Source organism: Ictalurus punctatus, chromosome 7 (genome assembly GCF_001660625.3).
Source record: "Ictalurus punctatus breed USDA103 chromosome 7, Coco_2.0, whole genome shotgun sequence".
NCBI lineage: Eukaryota > Metazoa > Chordata > Actinopteri > Siluriformes > Ictaluridae > Ictalurus > Ictalurus punctatus.
The window spans coordinates 10,281,744-10,302,869 of record NC_030422.2 but is presented as its reverse complement, the minus strand read 5'-3'; the positions used below and the strand labels follow the sequence as shown (position 1 = coordinate 10,302,869).

At 40.9% G+C, this 21,126-nt stretch overlaps 1 protein-coding gene across 1 annotated transcript in view; it reads left to right on the top strand.

The window, feature by feature from the left end:
* ephb3a (eph receptor B3a) overlaps nucleotides 1-20,880 on the top strand; it is a 32,626-nt gene extending 11,746 nt beyond the window's left edge. The window contains exons 6-16 of the mRNA XM_017470999.2: nucleotides 6,042-6,371; nucleotides 6,660-6,784; nucleotides 8,307-8,463; nucleotides 9,627-9,735; nucleotides 10,662-10,714; nucleotides 10,861-10,983; nucleotides 11,290-11,537; nucleotides 12,635-12,850; nucleotides 15,258-15,407; nucleotides 16,401-16,594; nucleotides 19,620-20,880. Coding sequence (XP_017326488.1) covers nucleotides 6,042-6,371; nucleotides 6,660-6,784; nucleotides 8,307-8,463; nucleotides 9,627-9,735; nucleotides 10,662-10,714; nucleotides 10,861-10,983; nucleotides 11,290-11,537; nucleotides 12,635-12,850; nucleotides 15,258-15,407; nucleotides 16,401-16,594; nucleotides 19,620-19,725 — 1,811 coding nt within the window. The 3' untranslated portion in view covers nucleotides 19,726-20,880. The remainder of the gene's footprint in view (nucleotides 1-6,041; nucleotides 6,372-6,659; nucleotides 6,785-8,306; nucleotides 8,464-9,626; nucleotides 9,736-10,661; nucleotides 10,715-10,860; nucleotides 10,984-11,289; nucleotides 11,538-12,634; nucleotides 12,851-15,257; nucleotides 15,408-16,400; nucleotides 16,595-19,619) is intronic.
* Nucleotides 20,881-21,126: the final 246 nt, after the last annotated feature.

Below are 21,126 nucleotides of genomic sequence, written 5' to 3'. Positions count from 1 at the left end.
AATGGGTGTAAATGAGTGTAATAGGTGTTGTAATGGGTGTAAATGATTGTAACAGGTTTTGTAATGGGTGTTAATGATTGTAATGGGTGTTAATGATTGTAATAGGTGTTGTAATGGGTGTAAATGATTGTAATAGGTGTTGTAATAGGTGTAAATGATTGTAACAGGTGTTGTAATGGGTGTTAATGATTGTAATAGGTGTTGTAATGGGTGTTAATGATTGTAATGGGTGTTAATGATTGTAATAGGTGTTGTAATGGGTGTAAATGATTGTAATGGGTGTAAATGATTGTAATAGGTGTTGTAATGGGTGTAAATGATTGTAACAGGTTTTGTAATGGGTGTTAATGATTGTAATGGGTGTTAATGATTGTAATAGGTGTTGTAATGGGTGTAAATGATTGTAATAGGTGTTGTAATGGGTGTAAATGATTGTAACAGGTCTTGTAATGGGTGTTAATGAGTGTAATAGGTGTTGTAATGGGTGTAAATGATTGTAATAGGTGTTGTAATGGGTGCAAATGAGTGTAATAGGTGTTGTAATGGGTGTAAATGATTGTAATGGGTGTAAATGATTGTAACAGGTTTTGTAATGGGTGTTAATGATTGTAATGGGTGTTAATGATTGTAATAGGTGTTGTAATGGGTGTAAATGATTGTAATAGGTGTTGTAATGGGTGTAAATGATTGTAACAGGTCTTGTAATGGGTGTAAATGATTGTAACAGGTGTTGTAATGGGTGTTAATGATTGTAATAGGTGTTGTAATGGGTGTTAATGATTGTAATGGGTGTTAATGATTGTAACAGGTTTTGTAATGGGTGTTAATGATTGTAATGGGTGTTAATGATTGTAATAGGTGTTGTAATGGGTGTAAATGATTGTAATAGGTGTTGTAATGGGTGTAAATGATTGTAACAGGTCTTGTAATGGGTGTAAATGATTGTAACAGGTGTTGTAATGGGTGTTAATGATTGTAATAGGTGTTGTAATGGGTGTTAATGATTGTAATGGGTGTTAATGATTGTAATAGGTGTTGTAATGGGTGTAAATGATTGTAATGGGTGTAAATGATTGTAATAGGTGTTGTAATGGGTGTAAATGATTGTAACAGGTTTTGTAATGGGTGTTAATGATTGTAATGGGTGTTAATGATTGTAATAGGTGTTGTAATGGGTGTAAATGATTGTAACAGGTCTTGTAATGGGTGTTAATGATTGTAATAGGTGTTGTAATGGGTGTAAATGATTGTAATGGGTGTAAATGATTGTAACAGGTTTTGTAATGGGTGTTAATGATTGTAATGGGTGTTAATGATTGTAATAGGTGTTGTAATGGGTGTAAATGATTGTAATAGGTGTTGTAATGGGTGTAAATGATTGTAACAGGTCTTGTAATGGGTGTAAATGATTGTAACAGGTCTTGTAATGGGTGTTAATGAGTGTAATAGGTGTTGTAATGGGTGTAAATGATTGTAATAGGTGTTGTAATGGGTGCAAATGAGTGTAATAGGTGTTGTAATGGGTGTAAATGATTGTAATGGGTGTAAATGATTGTAACAGGTTTTGTAATGGGTGTTAATGATTGTAATGGGTGTTAATGATTGTAATAGGTGTTGTAATGGGTGTAAATGATTGTAATAGGTGTTGTAATGGGTGTAAATGATTGTAACAGGTCTTGTAATGGGTGTTAATGATTGTAATAGGTGTTGTAATAGGTGTTAATGAGTGTAATAGGTGTTGTAATGGGTGTAAATGATTGTAATAGGTGTTGTAATGGGTGCAAATGAATGTAATAGGTGTTGTAATGGGTGTTAATGATTGTAATAGGTGTTGTAATGGGTGTTAATGATTGTAATAGGTGTTGTAATGGGTGTAAATGAGTGTAATAGGTGTTGTTATGGGTGTAAATGATTGTAACAGGTGTTGTAATGGGTGTTAATGATTGTAATAGGTGTTGTAATGGGTGTAAATGATTGTAATAGGTGTTGTAATGGGTGTAAATGATTGTAACAGGTGTTGTAATGGGTGTTAATGATTGTAATAGGTGTTGTAATGGGTGTAAATGATTGTAATGGGTGTAAATGATTGTAACAGGTTTTGTAATGGGTGTTAATGATTGTAATGGGTGTTAATGATTGTAATAGGTGTTGTAATGGGTGTAAATGATTGTAATAGGTGTTGTAATGGGTGTAAATGATTGTAACAGGTCTTGTAATGGGTGTAAATGATTGTAACAGGTCTTGTAATGGGTGTTAATGAGTGTAATAGGTGTTGTAATGGGTGTAAATGATTGTAATAGGTGTTGTAATGGGTGCAAATGAGTGTAATAGGTGTTGTAATGGGTGTAAATGATTGTAATGGGTGTAAATGATTGTAACAGGTTTTGTAATGGGTGTTAATGATTGTAATGGGTGTTAATGATTGTAATAGGTGTTGTAATGGGTGTAAATGATTGTAATAGGTGTTGTAATGGGTGTAAATGATTGTAACAGGTCTTGTAATGGGTGTTAATGATTGTAATAGGTGTTGTAATAGGTGTTAATGAGTGTAATAGGTGTTGTAATGGGTGTAAATGATTGTAATAGGTGTTGTAATGGGTGCAAATGAATGTAATAGGTGTTGTAATGGGTGTTAATGATTGTAATAGGTGTTGTAATGGGTGTTAATGATTGTAATAGGTGTTGTAATGGGTGTAAATGAGTGTAATAGGTGTTGTTATGGGTGTAAATGATTGTAATAGGTGTTGTAATGGGTGTAAATGATTGTAGTAAGTTTTGTAATGGGTGTTAATGAGTGTAATAGGTGTTGTAATGGGTGTAAATGATTGTAATAGGTGTTGTAATGGGTGCAAATGAGTGTAATAGGTGTTGTAATGGGTGTAAATGAGTGTAATAGGTGTTGTAATAGGTGTAAATGATTGTAACAGGTGTTGTAATGGGTGTTAATGATTGTAATAGGTGTTGTAATGGGTGTTAATGATTGTAATGGGTGTTAATGATTGTAATAGGTGTTGTAATGGGTGTAAATGATTGTAATGGGTGTAAATGATTGTAATAGGTGTTGTAATGGGTGTAAATGATTGTAACAGGTTTTGTAATGGGTGTTAATGATTGTAATGGGTGTTAATGAGTGTAATAGGTGTTGTAATGGGTGTAAATGATTGTAATAGGTGTTGTAATAGGTGTAAATGATTGTAACAGGTCTTGTAATGGGTGTTAATGAGTGTAATAGGTGTTGTAATGGGTGTTAATGATTGTAATAGGTGTTGTAATGGGTGTAAATGATTGTAATAGGTGTTGTAATGGGTGCAAATGAGTGTAATAGGTGTTGTAATGGGTGTAAATGAGTGTAATAGGTGTTGTAATAGGTGTAAATGATTGTAACAGGTGTTGTAATGGGTGTAAATGAGTGTAATAGGTGTTGAAATGGGTGTAAATGATTGTAGTAGGTGTTGTCATTGGTGTAAATGATTGTAACATTTGTGTTGTCTTGAATAGAACTGAACTTCCCTTTACATTTAAATCTATTTTCAGTTTTGAAACAGTGTTATGAAATGATGTTACATTTTTTAGCGACAGTGCGATTTTACATAGTGTTCAGACTTTCTGAAACCGGAGCACAGATGGAGATAAAAGAAATGTAGTCAAGGGCCACAGGTAACTTGTAATAACTCATAATTAAATGATTAGCAACAACAGATATAATCACTTTGCAATAACCATCTGTTGCCTATTCATTTAGATGACTCGCTTAATAGAGCCCTCAGTGCTGTATGTTAGAAGAGTTGTACTGATACACCAATATCGTGATGCATTTTACATTAGAAACGCTGTAATGAATGCATTCTTTTTCTTTCTTTAGTGCCTGAAGAATAGTGAGAGGAGAGAATGAGGAGGGTGATGAGGGTATGATGGGTGTTTTTTTTTTAACTGCAGAAGTTCAAAATAGAAACAGATTTTTTTACCTTCTTAGTAGTGGGCCCAACCTAATTATACTTGTAAGGTAGCTCACAAGCTGTTTCAATAATGCTGGAAGGTTTGCACACTCCTGCTCTACTGTAACCTAATGTAATGCCGCATTATACGCTATTACACTGTGCAGCATCATGCTGTTCAATACTGCAATAGTCTGGCGTTATCCAAAACAACAAACCAGAAGGCTTGAATCCAGGGATCTCAGACAGGACAGATTGAATCGACACCAAAATTATTGGCACCTTTCAGAAAGAAACATTATACGAAATCATTTTCCCGACCCACTCGCAGGTTTAGAGATTTTTTTGTGGCTGTTTGAAAGGATTCCACCGGAAAATATATATCTATATTTTTTTTTTTTTTTGGGGGGGGGGGGGGGTTCTGTCTCATAAAACAGAAATGTAATTTGTGGGGTGCCAATACTTTTGAAACCAGTATTTCACAAATGACTTTTTCCCCCCGTCTCATAAAACGCACCATCTACAGTTGAGAGCGTATCTATTGTGACCAAATGTTATTTGTGGGGTGCCAGTACTTTTGAAACCAGTATTTCACAAATGAATTTTTTAATATAGATTTGAAAAAGTGACCACTTGCATATGTTTAAGCTCATTCGATATGCTTAATATCACTTACCACGTGTGTTGTACATTTTAATTTATACTTTGAATATACACCCCTTTCAACGAAGGGTGCCAATAATTAATCGTTTAACTTAGGGGCATAGTTTTTACCCTTTCGTGTCGTGATTTTGTAACTGGCGTTCAGTTTGAATAATTGGAAAATGAATTGGGATTCGATTAAATACATTTATCACAGTGGAATAAATTTGCATTTATTTATTTGACAGATGTTTCAGTTGAAGCATAACAAAGTGAAGGGGAAAGAATTGTGAAAATGGAAGCGGCATGCTCAATTCTCCCAAAAGTCAAAGGAATCCAAATGGGGAAGAAAAAAAATAGATTAGATTCTTTATTAGTCCTGAAATTAAAAGCAAACATCTACGGGGTTTTTTTTTTTTTTTTTGGGGGGGGGGGGGGGGGGGGGGGGTTGACACACCATGGCGTTCTAGATGTAAATCACGAGCATATATTCTGGAGTTGCCAAGCCGTTTGTTTAATTCACACTCACAGGAGCACGTCGTAGCCAGGCAATATTTCAGGGCTTGTCTCGCCCCGAAGGAGGAAGGAAACTGAGTTAAAACACTTCTCACAGCTGATGAAAGGGTAATTACTAGAAATTGGCTTAAGGCTAAAACCCTAATTAACAAAATCAATACGCAGGTTTTGAGGAGGAGATATTTCACGTATTGGAAAAATAAGATTAATTATATATATATATATATATATATATATATATATATATATATATATATATATATACATAGAGAGAGAGAGAGAGATTAAAAAAGTGACATTATTTAACAAAAAAAACTACTGCATAATTGTCGATAATAGTGAAGTTTTTTAAGAACACCATGATGTCACATTTATGGAAGGAGTCTCCAGTGTCAGAGCTCTATCTCTGTCAGAGAAAAAGAGAGGCTGGCCAAGGAACAACTTTCGTGGACGTTCTTTAACGTTAAATGTAACTACAAAGGGGTAAAAAGTGTCACGTACTTTCATTTAATTGATGGTATAAGAGGAATAAAACACGTCAGGACATGATGTGACTGGAAGATACCCGGAATAAACAAACAAATTAAAAAATAAATAAATAAATAAACTACGTCGGAGATGGCTTGCGATTTTGTTATAGTGTGTAAACTTGCGCGATTTCCGAATTTGTATCCAATCATTAGAGGTCGCCAAAAAAGAGGTTCATATGTACTTTTTATTTATTTTTTTCATTCCCTGAACTACCACCATGAGCATTTTCCTCTAAAAGGCTGACAGCGTGCTCCTGACTATCACAGTTAATTTCGCGTGTGATCAGGCAGCACTGTTTTCATAGAATATAATTTATAAATAATGACCAAAAAAACCCTTAGAGGGTTATGCTGCTCTAATGTATGCGATAGTAGGAACTGTCTTGTTTGAGCGTTTCCCCTCCATCTTTGTCTTCAGCTGTCCCTTCAGCCCCTCTCAGCGTGATCTCCAGCATAAACGAGACGTCGGTGTCTCTGGAGTGGGCGGAGCCACGCGACTCTGGCGGCCGAGCCGACCTTGTGTACAACGTGGTGTGCAAGAAGTGCGAGCACGGCGCCTGCGTGCGCTGTGACGACAATGTGGAGGTCGCGCCGCGGCGCCTGGGCCTCGCCGAGAGACACGCGGCCGTCAGGAACCTGCAAGCTCACACGCACTACAGCTTCGAGATCCAGGCCGTCAACGGCGTCTCGCCCAAGAGCCCCGTCACGCCGCGCTACGCCACCGTCAATATAACCACCAATCAGGCGGGTGAGGGTTGGCTCGTCTCCATAAGAACCTAGCGTACATTTTGGGGGACTGCGTTTTTTTGGGGGGGTTTTTTGGCTGCACTTTTTTTGATGACATCATCTCGTCGCACCTCTTCACACTATTCCCATAACAGCATTTAACTAAAACACACAGCAATAAACTTTGCATCATTTTAATTGCTATAACAAAGGCAGCCACTTTGGGTCCTGAAATGCTGATTATTGTGTTTTGTTATCTATCTCTCTCTCTCTCTCTCTCTCTCTCTCTCTCTCTCTCTCGACTCTGTAGCACCTTCAGCTATACCCACTGTGCACCTCATGCGTTCCACAGCGAGCACCCTCAGCCTCTCCTGGCTGCCTCCAGAGCGACCCAACGGTGTCATCTTAGATTACGAGATCAAATACCACGAGCAGGTAAGAAAAAGCAGCACCGACCCCCTTGTTACGATTTTTTTTTTAATTAATATGAAATTTAATCCTTCACATCATTTAAAAAATTTTTTTACATTTTTTATTAGCATTAAATTGTAACACGTCTTTTTTTCCCCACATAACTTGAGAAAATTCCTTGCTGTGAATCTGACACTGGAGACTCATTCTAAAAAAAAAAAACCTAAACAAAAACGATACGTTATAATGACGTGCTTTTATAGTCCATTAAGGTTAGAAGACGATCGACCACGAGCGTCGGCCCTGCGAACGAGCTGTTACTATAGATATTACAACATGTTCTACACATAGCACGTTGTAATTTAGCATGTGAGTTTATGAGAATTCTGTTAAAACCTCAGAGACCATTAAAATGTCATCGCTATTCTTCTTCTTATTCTTCTTATTATTAAGGCACTGCTGAACATCTCCAAACGTCTATACAATGGCTGAGTTTGTGCTCCGGCCACCGGTTTCCTTCCAAGCTGTGATGTGTGAAAACCCGATTGCCCCCTTGGGTATAAATAAAGTTAATTAAAAAAAATTAAAAATGGGGCGAACAGATGGCCTGTGCTTCCAGCCAAACAGTTAACACCCAAAGTGCAGGATAATGTTTTTTTTTCCTATTCATTTTTGACAGCGTTTTTTCTTCTTTCTCTCCTCGTTCGTTTTCATCAGAGCTGTGACAGACGTGCTGCGTTCCCCTTTAATCTCAAAACATTTTTTCCTCTATTTAAAGTCCAAGGGAGCAGAAACGGACGATTGCGTCCTTTCTAATTAGGTTACCGACATTCTTGCAGGTACAGCACGAGCCGTGAATAATTTACTCGCAAAGTGGGTGGGGCTAATCTTGCATCCGCCAATCACTAGGCCGACATTTCACGGACACAGCTCGATCAAAACTCGAACGGCATACTGCATGCTTCCTTCGAGTGTCGGATAGAGCGGCGTCGAGCAAGCGCGCATTAGAATATCAGGCCATGCCCACATTCCCATTCGGTGTGATTTGTTTTTTTGTTGTTGTTGTTTTTTGTTGGATAGATGGATTAATATAACACTATAACGCTCAAGTTTACTAACATAGCAATATTTTAAATATTATTTAAACACTAGATTCCGTGGGGTGTTTTACGGAACACATTCGCGCTTTGTGAATCGATTCGGTAAAACTGCAGCTACGGTGAACGCATCTAAAATAAAATAACAACCTACTTTTACCATATAAATGAGAGTTTGTCCATTATTCTCATATGCGTTCTTTATTCATGATACTATATGTAAATAAGACGAGAACATATTAGTTCTTTAGCATAATGATGGTCGTTTGTACATATTAAAATATTTCTCCCGTTGACAGGAGTTTGAGGTTGTCAGACACTTGACTGCTTTAGTGGGACTTGGCAACCCGCCAGTCCTGTTGGTGCAATGGAAATGCAAAAGTGCAGATCAATGATTCATTGTGTGTTGTGTAGATACTATAGCTAGCATGTGTGTGTGTGTGTGACAGGGTGAGTCTTTCTCTCACACGGTCACGGCTCAGACCAGTTCGGCGAGGGTGGAGGGGCTGAAAACGGGCACGGTGTACACAGTGCAGGTCCGAGCTCGCACCGTGGCCGGCTATGGCAGCTACAGTCACCCAGTGGACTACAGCACCAGCCTACATGGTACGTCCTTACATTCCAGAATGAAGAACCGTTTCGAGCAAGCGTACGGCACACTTGACAACCGATACGCTTTTACACCCCACAGACTGCTCATTTGCATATTTATCTGGCATGTCGGCGTTAATCGTCCACTCGCCGTCCGACAAACTGACCCTAGAGGTCATGGAAAACTAGATCACGCTTTAACGACTTTAACCCTCAGACTTCAGAGTTTAAGGTGCCTCAGAGACGTACAGCTAAAAAAAACAAAACAAAACAATATATTTCTTTATATAATATAAATTCTACACGATTATAAACATTAAACATTTGGAAATGTAATCACTTTTTATATATATATATATATATATATATATATATATATATATATATATATATATATATATATATATATATATATATCTCCATCCATCCATCTTCTATACCGCTTATCCTTCCTTCAGGAAACCTGGAGCCTATCCAAGGGATTCCCTATCCCATATCCATTGGGCACAAGGCGGGGCACGATCACATACTCATACTCTACGGACATTTTAGACATGCCAATCAGCATGTCTTTGGACTGGGGGAGGAAACCAGAGTACCCGAAGGAAACCCCCGCATCACGGGGGTTTATATATATATATATATATATATATATACATATATATATATATATACACATATATGTATGTATGTATGTATGTGTGTATATATATAAAATATAATATAAATGTAATATAAACCTCACCTATGTATGTGTGTATATATATATATATATATATATATATATATAGTATAAATATAATATTAACCTCACCTCAAACCTGTAATTTATGATCAATAAAGCATGAGTAATGTAATCTGAGCATTTGAGAAACATTTACTACTACTGAAAATATAGAAATTGTGTAATTGCTATATATATATATATATATATATATATATATATATATATATATATTTATATTTATATAATGCATAGTATGAAAATGTTGAATTGAAAGAAGAATTTTGGTTTCGGCTTTTGGCCAGTTATTTTCTTTTCAGCGCGTCACTGCGGGAAACAGCTGTTAGTGCACATTCGGCCAATGACTTTTGGCGTCTCTTTTCTCATTCTGCATTTTTTTGGCAATGCTGCCGATGTCTGAATTGCATTTCCCTCTCCCTTTCTCCTCTTGCAGACGATCCGGAGCGCTCCGTGCAGGACCAGCTACCCCTCATCATCGGTTCGGCTTTGGCCGGCTTCGTCGTCATCGTGGCCACGGTGGTCATCGCTGTTCTCTGCCTCAGGTGAGAGAGAGAGAGAGAGAGACAGAGAGAAAGAGAGAGAGACCAGTCAAATCCCTTATCCTGGCTTTTTTTTTTCCATAACGCTAACGAGCGAAATAAATGCAGACTGCGTCTCAGACAGTCACACAATAAGCAATATATTTAGAATTGTCTGGGTTTTTTTCCCTGACATTCTTTTACAAGCATCTGCAAAAAAAAAAAAAAAAGATGTCCATTTTGCAGAAGTGCTGTCGATCGTCAGCTGATGCTAGCACAGAAGGGCAAAGAATGCCGAGTTTTCAGAGTTTACACTTTGCGTAGTCTGTGTTTTGGCAATTCTTCCCAAATTGTCCCCCGTTATTCCGGCTCCTTGTTTTGTTTCGTTTCCCCCCCTCCTTTTTTCTCATTCACGTACTCCTAATGCGTGTGTGTCGCTGTGGCCTGCTGTGCGAGACGTCATTCTTCTCCGCCGCCCATTTCCATCGGAGATGAGATGCTAATTAGAGGCGGCTTTTATTGTTAGGGCAACAATACCGGAGGGTGGTGGAGGGAGGGAGTGGGACCATCCACTCCTTTTCATCCGCTTGCCTTCCTAATGCAAAGTTAGCAATACAAAATAGGTCTAATAAGACGACTCCAGGCTTTTCCAGGCCAAGCACGGACGCCAACAGAATCCGCATATACAGTACCTGTTCGCGGAGAGTCCGACCAGCTACGCGGGGCATCAGTGCAGGTCTGTGGTGCGCAACTGACTTCAACCGCGTAATGGCGCAATTACATTTGCGGTAGAGAACTAGGCGATCTCCAGCCGCCACGCTCATTGTTTTCCGGTGATACAGAACCGCCGTGCAGCAGTGTGAAATCAATGCCGAACAGTTCCACACGGCACTCATTAAGAGCAAATGCTGTACGTGATCACACTGTGAACGCCTTTGGTCTGGTTTCAGGAGGCAGCGCACAGGCTCTGAGCTGGAGTACACAGAGAAGCTGCAGCAGTACGGTGAGTAAAGCCGTCCACAGGATGTGTGAAATATAGTCGCTACAAGCAGCTGTTCTCAGACGAAATATTTCAAATGAATATAAACAAACACATCTGTAGGAGATCCAGCGTTATTGATCCCCCCCCTTTTTTTTTACATCTCACAGTGTCCCCGGGTGTGAAAGTCTACATCGACCCTTTCACTTACGAAGACCCCAACGAGGCGGTGCACGAGTTCGCCCGTGAGATCGACATCTCCTGCGTGAAGATTGAGGAAGTCATCGGAGCAGGTAAACAAAGGCGTTTTCACACCGGACAGAGAGAAAATGGTCAGTTCATACCCCACTTCCTCCTCAAACATCTGAATTTCCTATTTTTCAACCCCCATTTTCTTTTCAAAAAAATTAACGAATACTCTCTCTTTCTCTCTCTCTCTGTACCACGTACTTAAACATGACCAATCCGTGTGTCCTTTTTCATCTCAACATCTGATAATCCTTTATGACAAGTGTTCCTCCCTCAGCTCAACTGATTATTCTTGTCTTCTTCTCTCTCTTTTGTTTTTTGACCACTCCTCTGTCTCTCCTTTCCTCCAGGGGAGTTTGGAGAGGTTTGTCGCGGGAGGTTAAAGCAGCCCGGCAGGAAGGAAGTGGCCGTGGCAATCAAGACTCTGAAAGCAGGCTACACGGAGCATCAGAGACGCGACTTCCTGGCAGAGGCGAGCATCATGGGCCAGTTCGACCACCCCAACGTCATCCACCTGGAGGGGGTGTTGACCCGGAGCTGCCCGGTGCTGATAGTAACCGAGTTCATGGAGAACGGAGCTTTGGACTCCTTCCTCAGGGTGAGTTCAGGGGTTATTGCTAAAAAACAAAACAAAAAAAAAAACAGAACCGCAGGAACCTTTTCAGGAACCTAATGCGATTTGAGTTGGTGGACCATCGTTCCTATCAGAACTTTGCGTCTATAAATTGATGAAGCAGAGATGAGCAGTCAGTGGTCTCTGTGTCTGTGATTTTTATTTTTTTTTGCATGTTGACAGAAGAACTGGCTAAAGTCTGGAGCATGAGAGACTTCTCCAGAAATAACCTTAATTTACCTTACAACTCGGTTCCACCTCAGGGTTCTCTCATGACAGCAGGGACCCCAGATCACCTCCGTGCTAAACTGCAGTGGATAAATAGCCTCTAGAAAAGACTTCACTCGCTGACCATTCTGCACATGAGTCAAACTTGGACAAGGGACTGGCTGTCTCTCAAGTCATCTCCTAACAGCACTGAGTGTACCATCCTTACCTCAGGACACCACACACACACACACACACACACACACACACACACACACACAAACGTCTTCATCTGCCCACCGACACAAACTTCATGAATCATCAGCAACATGGCAGAAAAAAACAACAACCGCGTGACTGAACAGGAGCACGTGCAAGCCGTTAATGATCTAACGATGGTTCCGCTTTGAGGCTCAGAGCGACTCCCGCGGATTCTCTCGACTGAGAACCGGGGTCATGAAGGTTTCTCGTTCGCTCGCGCTGTCGGCTGCCATTTTACCCGAGATCAAAACTTTTCACAAACGACAGCTGCGTTATGCTAACCACGTCGCTCGAGTTATCGGGAAACGGATCACACAATCCTGTGAGAGCAGTCGAACAGAACCGCGCTGCTGATTCATCCGATTATCCCGGAAGCGATGTGGTGTCACGCGTCTGTAAAAACATCGCAGAGACCGGGAATGATAAGCGTACATTCCACAGTATCATTTTACAACAGAGCACGGCGTTTGGTGACGTAGCTCTCCAATGGAAACACGAGAGAAAAATCTAGAATGTTATTTTAAGACTTGTTGACTCGGCGACATCTAGATCAGTGTAACTATTCCGTATTTTTACCGCAACGACATGACGTGACGTTGTGGTTCCCGTTCCAGCTGAACGACGGTGGGTTCACGGTGACGCAGCTCGTCGGCATGCTGCGAGGCATCGCGGCCGGAATGAAGTACCTCTCCGACATGAACTACGTCCACCGCGACTTGGCAGCACGCAACGTCCTCGTTAACAGCAACCTGGTGTGCAAAGTTTCCGACTTCGGCCTCTCGCGCTTTCTGGATGAGAACTCGTCCGACCCGACCTATACCAGCTCCCTGGTAAGTTTGTTTGTGATTATTTGTAGAAAAGAAAAAAAGGTCAGTTATCATTAAAGCTTTATTGCTTGGCTAGCTATGGTAAAAATATTTACTATTATTAATAATTACTATTTACAGCCCGATGTGTGAAAGACAGACATACAGTATCTCACAAAAGTGAGTACACCTCACATTTTTGTAAATATTTGATTATATCTTTTCATGTGACAACACTGAAGAAATGACACGTTGCTACAATGTAAAGTAGTGAGTGTGCAGCTTGTGTAACAGTGTAAATTTGATGTCCCCTCAAAATAACTCAACACACAGCCATTAATGTCTAAACCTCTGGCAACAAAAGTGAGTACACCCCTAAGTGAAAATGTCCAAATTGGGCCCAAAGTGTCAATATTTTGTGTGGCCACCATTATTTTCCAGCACTGCCTTAACCCTCTTGGGCATGGAGTTCACCAGAGCTTCACAGGTTGCCACTGGAGTCCTCTTCCACTCCTCCATGACGACATCACGGAGCTGGTGGATGTTAGAGGCCTTGTGTTCCTCCACCTTCTGTTTGAGGATGCCCCACAGATGCTCAATAGGGTTTAGTCCATCACCTTCAGCCTTAGCTTCTTTAGCAAGGCAGAGGTCATCTTGGATGTGTGTTTGGGTCGTTATCATACTGGAATACTGCCCTGCGGCCCAATCTCCGAAGGGAGGGGATCATGCTCTGCTTCAGTATGTCACAGTACATGTTGGCATTCATGGTTCCCTCAATGAACTGTAGCTCCCCAGTGCCGGCAGCACTCATGCAGCCCCAGACCATGACACTCCCACCACCATGCTTGACTGTAGGCAAGACACACTTGTCTTTGTACTCCTCACCTGGTTGCCGCCACATGATTGACACCATCTGAACCAAATAAGTTTATCTTGGTCTCATCAGACCACAGGACATGGTTCCAGTAATCCATGTCCTTAGTCTTTTTCTCTTCAACAAACTGTTTGCGGGCTTTCTTGTGCATCATCTTTAGAAGAGGCTTCCATCTGGGATGTGACGCTGAGCACGTGCACTCAACTTCTTCGGTTGACCATGGCGAGGCCTGTTCTGAATGGAGCCTGTCTTGGCCACCGTGCTGCAGCTCAGTGTCAGGGTCTTGGCAATCTTCTTATAGCCTAGGCCATCTTTATGTAGAGCAACATTTTTTTTTCAGATCCTCAGAGTGTTCTTTGCCATGAGGTGCCATGTTGAACTTCCAGTGACCAGTATGAGGGAGTGTGAGAGCAATGACACCAAATTTAACACACCTGCTCCCCATTCACACCTGAGACCTTGTAACACTAACAAGTCACATGACACCGGGGAGGGAAAATGGCTAATTGGGTCCAATTTGGACATTTTCACTTAGGGGTGTACTCACTTTTGTTGCCAAAGGTTTAGACATTAATGGCTGTGTGTTGAGTTATTTTGAGGGGACAGCAAATTTACACTGTTACACAAGCTGTACACTCGCTACTTTACATTGTAGCAAAGTGTCATTTCTTCAGTGTTGTCACATGAAGATATAATCAAATATTTACAAAAATGTTAGAGGTGTACTTACTTTTGTGAGATACTGTATAGGCCACACCTCCTTCACTGTGACTGACAGATACATAGGCCACACCTCCATTATTAGGACTGACAGGTACATTGGCCACACCTCCATTCTCAGAATTTAGTCACCTAGACCATGCCTCTTCTCTAAGATTAATAGTTGCAGGAGCCACACCTTCTTCATTATGACTGACAGACCTACCGACCACACCTCCTTCACGATGACTAACAGACACATAGCCCATGCCTCCATCACTGACAGCCATACCGGCCACACCTCCTTCACTGTGACTAACAGACACATTGACCACGCCTCCATCATTAGGACTGACAGACATACCAGCCACACCTCCTTCACTGTGATTAACAGACACATAGACCACGCCTCCATCATTAGGACTGACAGATTTATGGCACTGACTGACAAATAGGCCACGCCTCCTTCACTGAAACTAACAGGCACACAGGCCACACTTCCTTCACTCTGACTAACAGACACATAGACCACACCTCCATCATTAGGCCTGACAGATATATAGCACTGACTGACACATAGGCCACGCCTCCTTCACAGGTGACAGACCATAACACACAGGCTTGATGCAGTATTTCAGAGCTAGCAGGACATTTTCATGCGTACCGATTAGCGTCTTTGTCCATGCTGCTCGTGCCACAGTCAGATTTCTGCCAAATCAGCGAACACACTGCGATGCGAGGAGGGAAGCCTGCGAGAAAGTATTCAGGCTCTACTCTAATTAGGCATCTGGTGGGTTTGAATCTGGCGTCAAACGGCTCATGTGGCTCGTGGGCGCGTTTCTCTCTCCACACACACAGGGTGGAAAAATCCCGATCCGCTGGACAGCCCCCGAGGCCATCGCCTTCCGCAAGTTCACCACAGCCAGCGACGTGTGGAGCTACGGCATCGTCATGTGGGAGGTGATGTCGTTCGGAGAGCGGCCCTACTGGGACATGAGCAACCAGGATGTGAGCGAGAAAAACTGCAGCACACACACACACACACACACACACACACTCTCTCTCCAGCCTTATCAGTCTCACAGATGGAGTGTGTATGTAGACTTGAGCGTCGCTCTGCAGGCCCTGCCAAGCGAGGATTAAACCTGCACGCGCTGTCTCTTTATCACATCGCCTAAAAGCGCTAACGTGGCTAACCAGTGGAGCAGAATCTCCCGGGAAGCCGTCAGCAAAGTCTCATTTACATAACGCTAACTGGCCTCGACTAGCCATCGCTTATTATTAGCAACGTTGGCATCTTTAGCCCAACTGTTTTAACCCTTCAGAAGGATTTGAAACAATATGACAAATGATCCTTCACTTATCATCATCTGCTGTGAGGTTCACAAATTCTTTAACCTGAAAAAAATAGAAACAAAATCAACCTTTCTTTTTTTTTGATAATGGCGGGTTGTCATTTTAAAAAAAATTGTTAAATTTCCAGTATTCGATATATATTTGATTCTTATTCCGCACAAACTTTTGCAAATATATGTCAGCATTACCAGTGAACCAACAGTCCAGGGTCTCACTTGCATTTCAAGCCCTGATTCATTCAATTCCAACCAGTGAAACTCAAATATCCATCTCTTTCTCAAAATGAAGCATTCAAATCATTTTTGATGTTAGAAATCGACTCCAAAGCTTTGGAATCGACTCTTTAAATTATCACTGAATCAGTGAATCAGGAAATCGACTCTTCTGGGATGTGAACCAAAAGCAGGATGATGACTTATTGACTTGACACACAGCGTATAAAGAAAACGTATATCGTTTATATTTTGAAAATTAAGCAATGTAGCGCCTAGTTGATTCAGATAGCTCGAAGTGTTGCAGGCGTTATTGCTAATATTCCACAAGAGGATGTGACTTGGTTGGTTATTTAAAATTCTACACTGACAACAAAGTGTTGCACTTGACATCCAGTGTGACCGTCTTCTCGTCCACGTCGGCTTGTCATAGGTGATGAACGCGGTGGAGCAGGACTACAGGCTTCCTCCACCCATGGACTGCCCGGCCGTTCTTCATCAACTGATGCTCGAGTGCTGGCTGAAGGAGCGCAACGCGCGGCCTCGCTTCGCCCACATCGTTAGCACGCTGGACAAGCTGCTGCGCAATGCTGCCAGCCTCAAAACACTAACCTCCGCACACTCAGGGTAAGTGTGTGTGTGAATAATTTCAGTGTCTGTACTCACAAAGCTGATTAGTCATAACGCTTTACACTTAGGGCTTTATGTAACATTGTTCTGTGTTTAATTTGTCTCTGAAGGTCAAAAGTCTCTGACGTCAGAGTGGTCGGATTTACCCCCCCCCCCCCCCCCCCCCCCCCCCCCCCCCCCCTTTCAAGCACGCATTTATCCAGGCGTAGCTTGAGAAAAGAGTAACGGAGCACCTATCGTAATATATCACTGCAGTAATTAAAAAATAATTAGTGACTTGTCATTCTGCTCGCCTTTTCAGCGCATTCGAAAAGAGCACGCGTTCGTTTATTAATTCATCCGTCACGTGTCGAGTCGCGTCGCATTGTTGTGGTTTTATTTGAAGGAGTGAAAAATGATTTCGTGAATTAACAAGAGTTACGCAATCCATGCATACGCAAAACTTTTCCGGTATATAACTACATTCCAGATATTAGGCACGCCATCCGAATATTCCTCCTGATTAATGCACAGCCGTCGTTTCTGCTAAACAATGACAACAAGCAAGAAGACAGCGGCAAAACGCCACGTCACTGTAAAAAAACTAACAAATAAATAAAATATGGTACATCCTAACTTTATATCCTTATCCGTAGTTTTATTATATATTTAAAACTGTTTTTATTTTTTTCATAATTTAGCCTTTTTTTCTCTTTTCATTTAATTGGAACTATTATAATTTTATCCATGCCAAAATAGCATCTTAAAAAAAACAGGCAAATTAAATATAACTCAATTAATCTTTGATTTTATTTATTTCAATTTCTTATTTTATTTGAATGGTTTGAATTTTATTGTATAAATATATTAGTTGTGTAGTTGTATTGTGTTTATCATTGCAAGACCTCGCTATAAAACAACATGTGTGGAATGATTAGAATTAAAAATAATGCAGCATAAAATAATTTAATAATATATAAATAAATGAGTATTTTATTTTTTTTCTTATTTATTTACATTTTTTAATTAATTTCTTTTCTTTAAATATATATACATATATATATATATTCATTTAATTGTGTGTTTGTGTGTGTGTTTTTCAAAGAGCATTATTTGGGATATTTTTTTTTTTTAATGTTCTTTTTATTTAGATCAAAGTCTCGCAAAAACAGGTGGATGTACTGTACACACCGCCATTTAATTTTCATTTTTTTATTTTTTGCCTTCCTTTTCATACACTGTTCCTTAAGCAGTGGCGGCGAAGACCTCAGGCACGGCAGATGCAGCAAGCCTAATAAGGGAGACGGAGGAGAAACTAAGAGAGAGCAGCAGCTTTAATTGGCCCGCTAATGAGCTTTTTAATGCGGCGAGCGAGCTGAGCCGAGCGTAGCGTGGAGAGCGCGGAGTGTGTAGGAGTGTGCGAGTGTGTGCGTGGGCACAAAGGGCGACACTCTCGCATGGAGCTGCATGCCGATGATCCATTTATGGTCGCATCTGTATGCGAGAGCGGCGGCCCGTCTCTGCTGTTGACACGCCGTGATCCAATTTCCAGAGTCCACAGCTGCATATGTGTGCAAAGTGTGTGTGTGTGCATGTGCAAAGTGTGTGTGTATTGTTGTAAATTGATTGAAATAGCTTTCGCTGCTCTTGTCATTTCTTTGGGTTAGCTGTTTTATATGGTTCCTAAATGGCAAAGCCATTGGACAGTGACTTATGCTGAATTGATCTTCTCCCTCTCGAGTAGTTTTATTGGCGTGACCGTAACATCAGCGAAGCTTTTTAATCTCTAGAGGCACGACGCCTTGCAGGTATTTTCAACGAGGAAGTGTCAGTATATCATACCAAGGAGAACTCAAAGAGTTATGGTGTTCGAGTTATACAGCTGATGAAGCTACTTTTGTTAAAGGCAATAATTAAAGGCGGCGTCGTAAAAAAACAAAAAAGCACCGTAGCCGTTTCCCCAAGCTGAATAATTGGATTTAAGCAGATATAGTGATGTAGTGATGTACTAGAAACCCGGTTATTGCATCATACTGTGGATCCCCCCCCCCCCCACCTACTTTTCCATTCCTATATATTATCATTCTGTCACTTTCCCAGCCTCTCTCTTATTCCCATCATCAATAGAAAGCGGCCACGACTGAGCAGATATGATTTGGGTGCTGGAACTTTCTCAGCTCAGCGCTGACATTGACCGGGAAGTCTGTGACAAGAAGTAAGGAATAGAGGACTTCATGGTGTGCTGTCTTCAGAAAATAATCAATGATGGCTGGTGCGATATTTGACGACACCGCCGAATCTGCGGCGATGTTTTCAATACTTAAGACAACAATTTTCAGTATTTGACAGGCCACTGAATCTGCTACGATACGATTAAGACAACGCTTTTCAATATTTTAGTATACTAGAGTCTTCAACGATACGATTTCGATACTTAAGCAATTTTTCGATATTCGACGATACTACTGAATCTGCTACGATATGATTTCGATTCTTAAGACAACAATTTTCGATTTTTGTTTCCACCTCAATGTTGATTATTTTCCTATAGGAACAAAGAGTTTCATTCCTCTCATGCCACAGGGATATAGAATTTTTCTCAATTAAAGAATGACACGTCATACTTTTTATTAGCTCAGCGTTCTTGAAGGTTAGTAGTTATATACAATTGCATGACAAAATGAAACACAGCTTGTCATGTTACGGAGAAACTGGAAAATGTCAATTCCTCTGTCCCGAAGACTTTCATGTGGTGGAAAAACGTCAAATTATTACAGCTTTACTGTTACAAAGCACGAACACTGGAGACTCCTTCCAGAAATGCTAAATACACACCTCCTATGCGAGCTGCTGTTACTTCCTGACCAATCAGGATCAAGAATACAACAATTAACACTCCCTGTACATGGAAAAAGATGATCTTCGGGGCCTTCCTAAAGAAAAAAAAACTTGTTTTGTTCTTTGTATCGAGTGTTACTGAGGGGTTTTTATATCTTTCCTTGATGTCTCACTCCGTCTCTTCCCTTTCGTTTATCCTCCTCAGGGATCTGTACCGTATTGGCGGGACCCTGCCTGGCCACCAGAGGAAGAGTTTAGGCGGCGTGCAGGACATGAGACAAATGAGCCAAACTCTCCCCATCCGAGTCTGAAGCGAGTCCGAATCGGAAACCAGACCGCACCCCCCGAGGAACATTTCATCATTAAGAACACCACCGGAGGCTTGGAGAACCTTCTTCATGCAGTATTTTGGAAATATATATATATCATCGAACTCCATCAGACCTGAGGAACATTGGAGAACCTTTGGGCTTCCCTACAAGGAAACTACTCCTGGTCTATAGGCAGTGTGTATAAATGACTCAGATTGTGTTCAGTTTTTGTTTTTTTTCCTTCATCTTCATTTTTTTTTTGCACTGACGATTATTACGCAGCTCAAATCTGTGGGGTTTTTTGTTTTGTTTAGTTTTTTTTACTACTCAGGTTCAGTTTGCATGCATGCATGTTTCTCTAACAGCGAACCTTTGGAGACGGGGTGGTTGGGGGCGGGGGGATCAATGTAACGTGGCTGACGATGAATAAGAACCAGTAGAGGGGTAAGCATCTGGTTCGCATGCTACCGGATTGCCTTTAGCTTTCCTGCATTATTAACAGCGGCATTCTGGGTGTTCTCTTAATGAAATCCTTCCGTTTGCGAGTTTCCGGAGGCCATACAGAGTGAAGAATTATAAGCTAAATGAATAATATTTGACATGAATTAATATGCGAGCCTCAAATAGAAATGAAAGGGTTCGCCGTCAGCCCTGAGGACATTTTCGATTCCTTTTTTTTCTCTTCTGATCTTCATATTGAAGAAAAGAAGGGCACGGAAGAAACAATTTTTTTTTTTCCCCAAATGGGGGGAGGGGAGGGGGGAACGATCACCTGCGGAGGTTGAGAACTTGAAGAACCCTTTGAACCGAAGCGAAGTCAGTCGACTCCTGCGTTTTGTTTACCTCTGTTGTATTTCGTCTTCCACGTTCCAGTATTAAGACAAATCTCCTCATGGACTGTGATCTTAGAACTGCTGTTAACTGTGACCGAGGAGGATGTTATGGAGTGTGTGTGTGTGTGTGTGGGTGTGTGTGTGGATGTGTATACAGTATGTGTCCAAATGAGATTCATATGCATGCTAGATTTCAGAGCTCTGTGATTGATCATATTTCGTGAAGAGAGACAACACGTGGACTGATGAAACAGCTATTCCTATTTACCAATAATTCACTGCAAAATATGCATCATTCTGTAAATAAATACGGCTCATACGAGACTAATTAGACCTGATCGGATTAATTTGCGATGGCCGGTGTGTTCGATTCAGACCACGAAGCAACCAGTGTCCTGTTGACGCTTCTCTTTTAGGTTTTAAAGCCACGTCATGGCCATTTTACGAACCATTTTACGATTTAATCCAACATCCACCGTCATTGTATCACAGTACAAACGAACCCCCCCTTTTTTTTTTATTTAAATAAATAAATAAATAGACACGCTCATAAAATGGTTAATAAGAT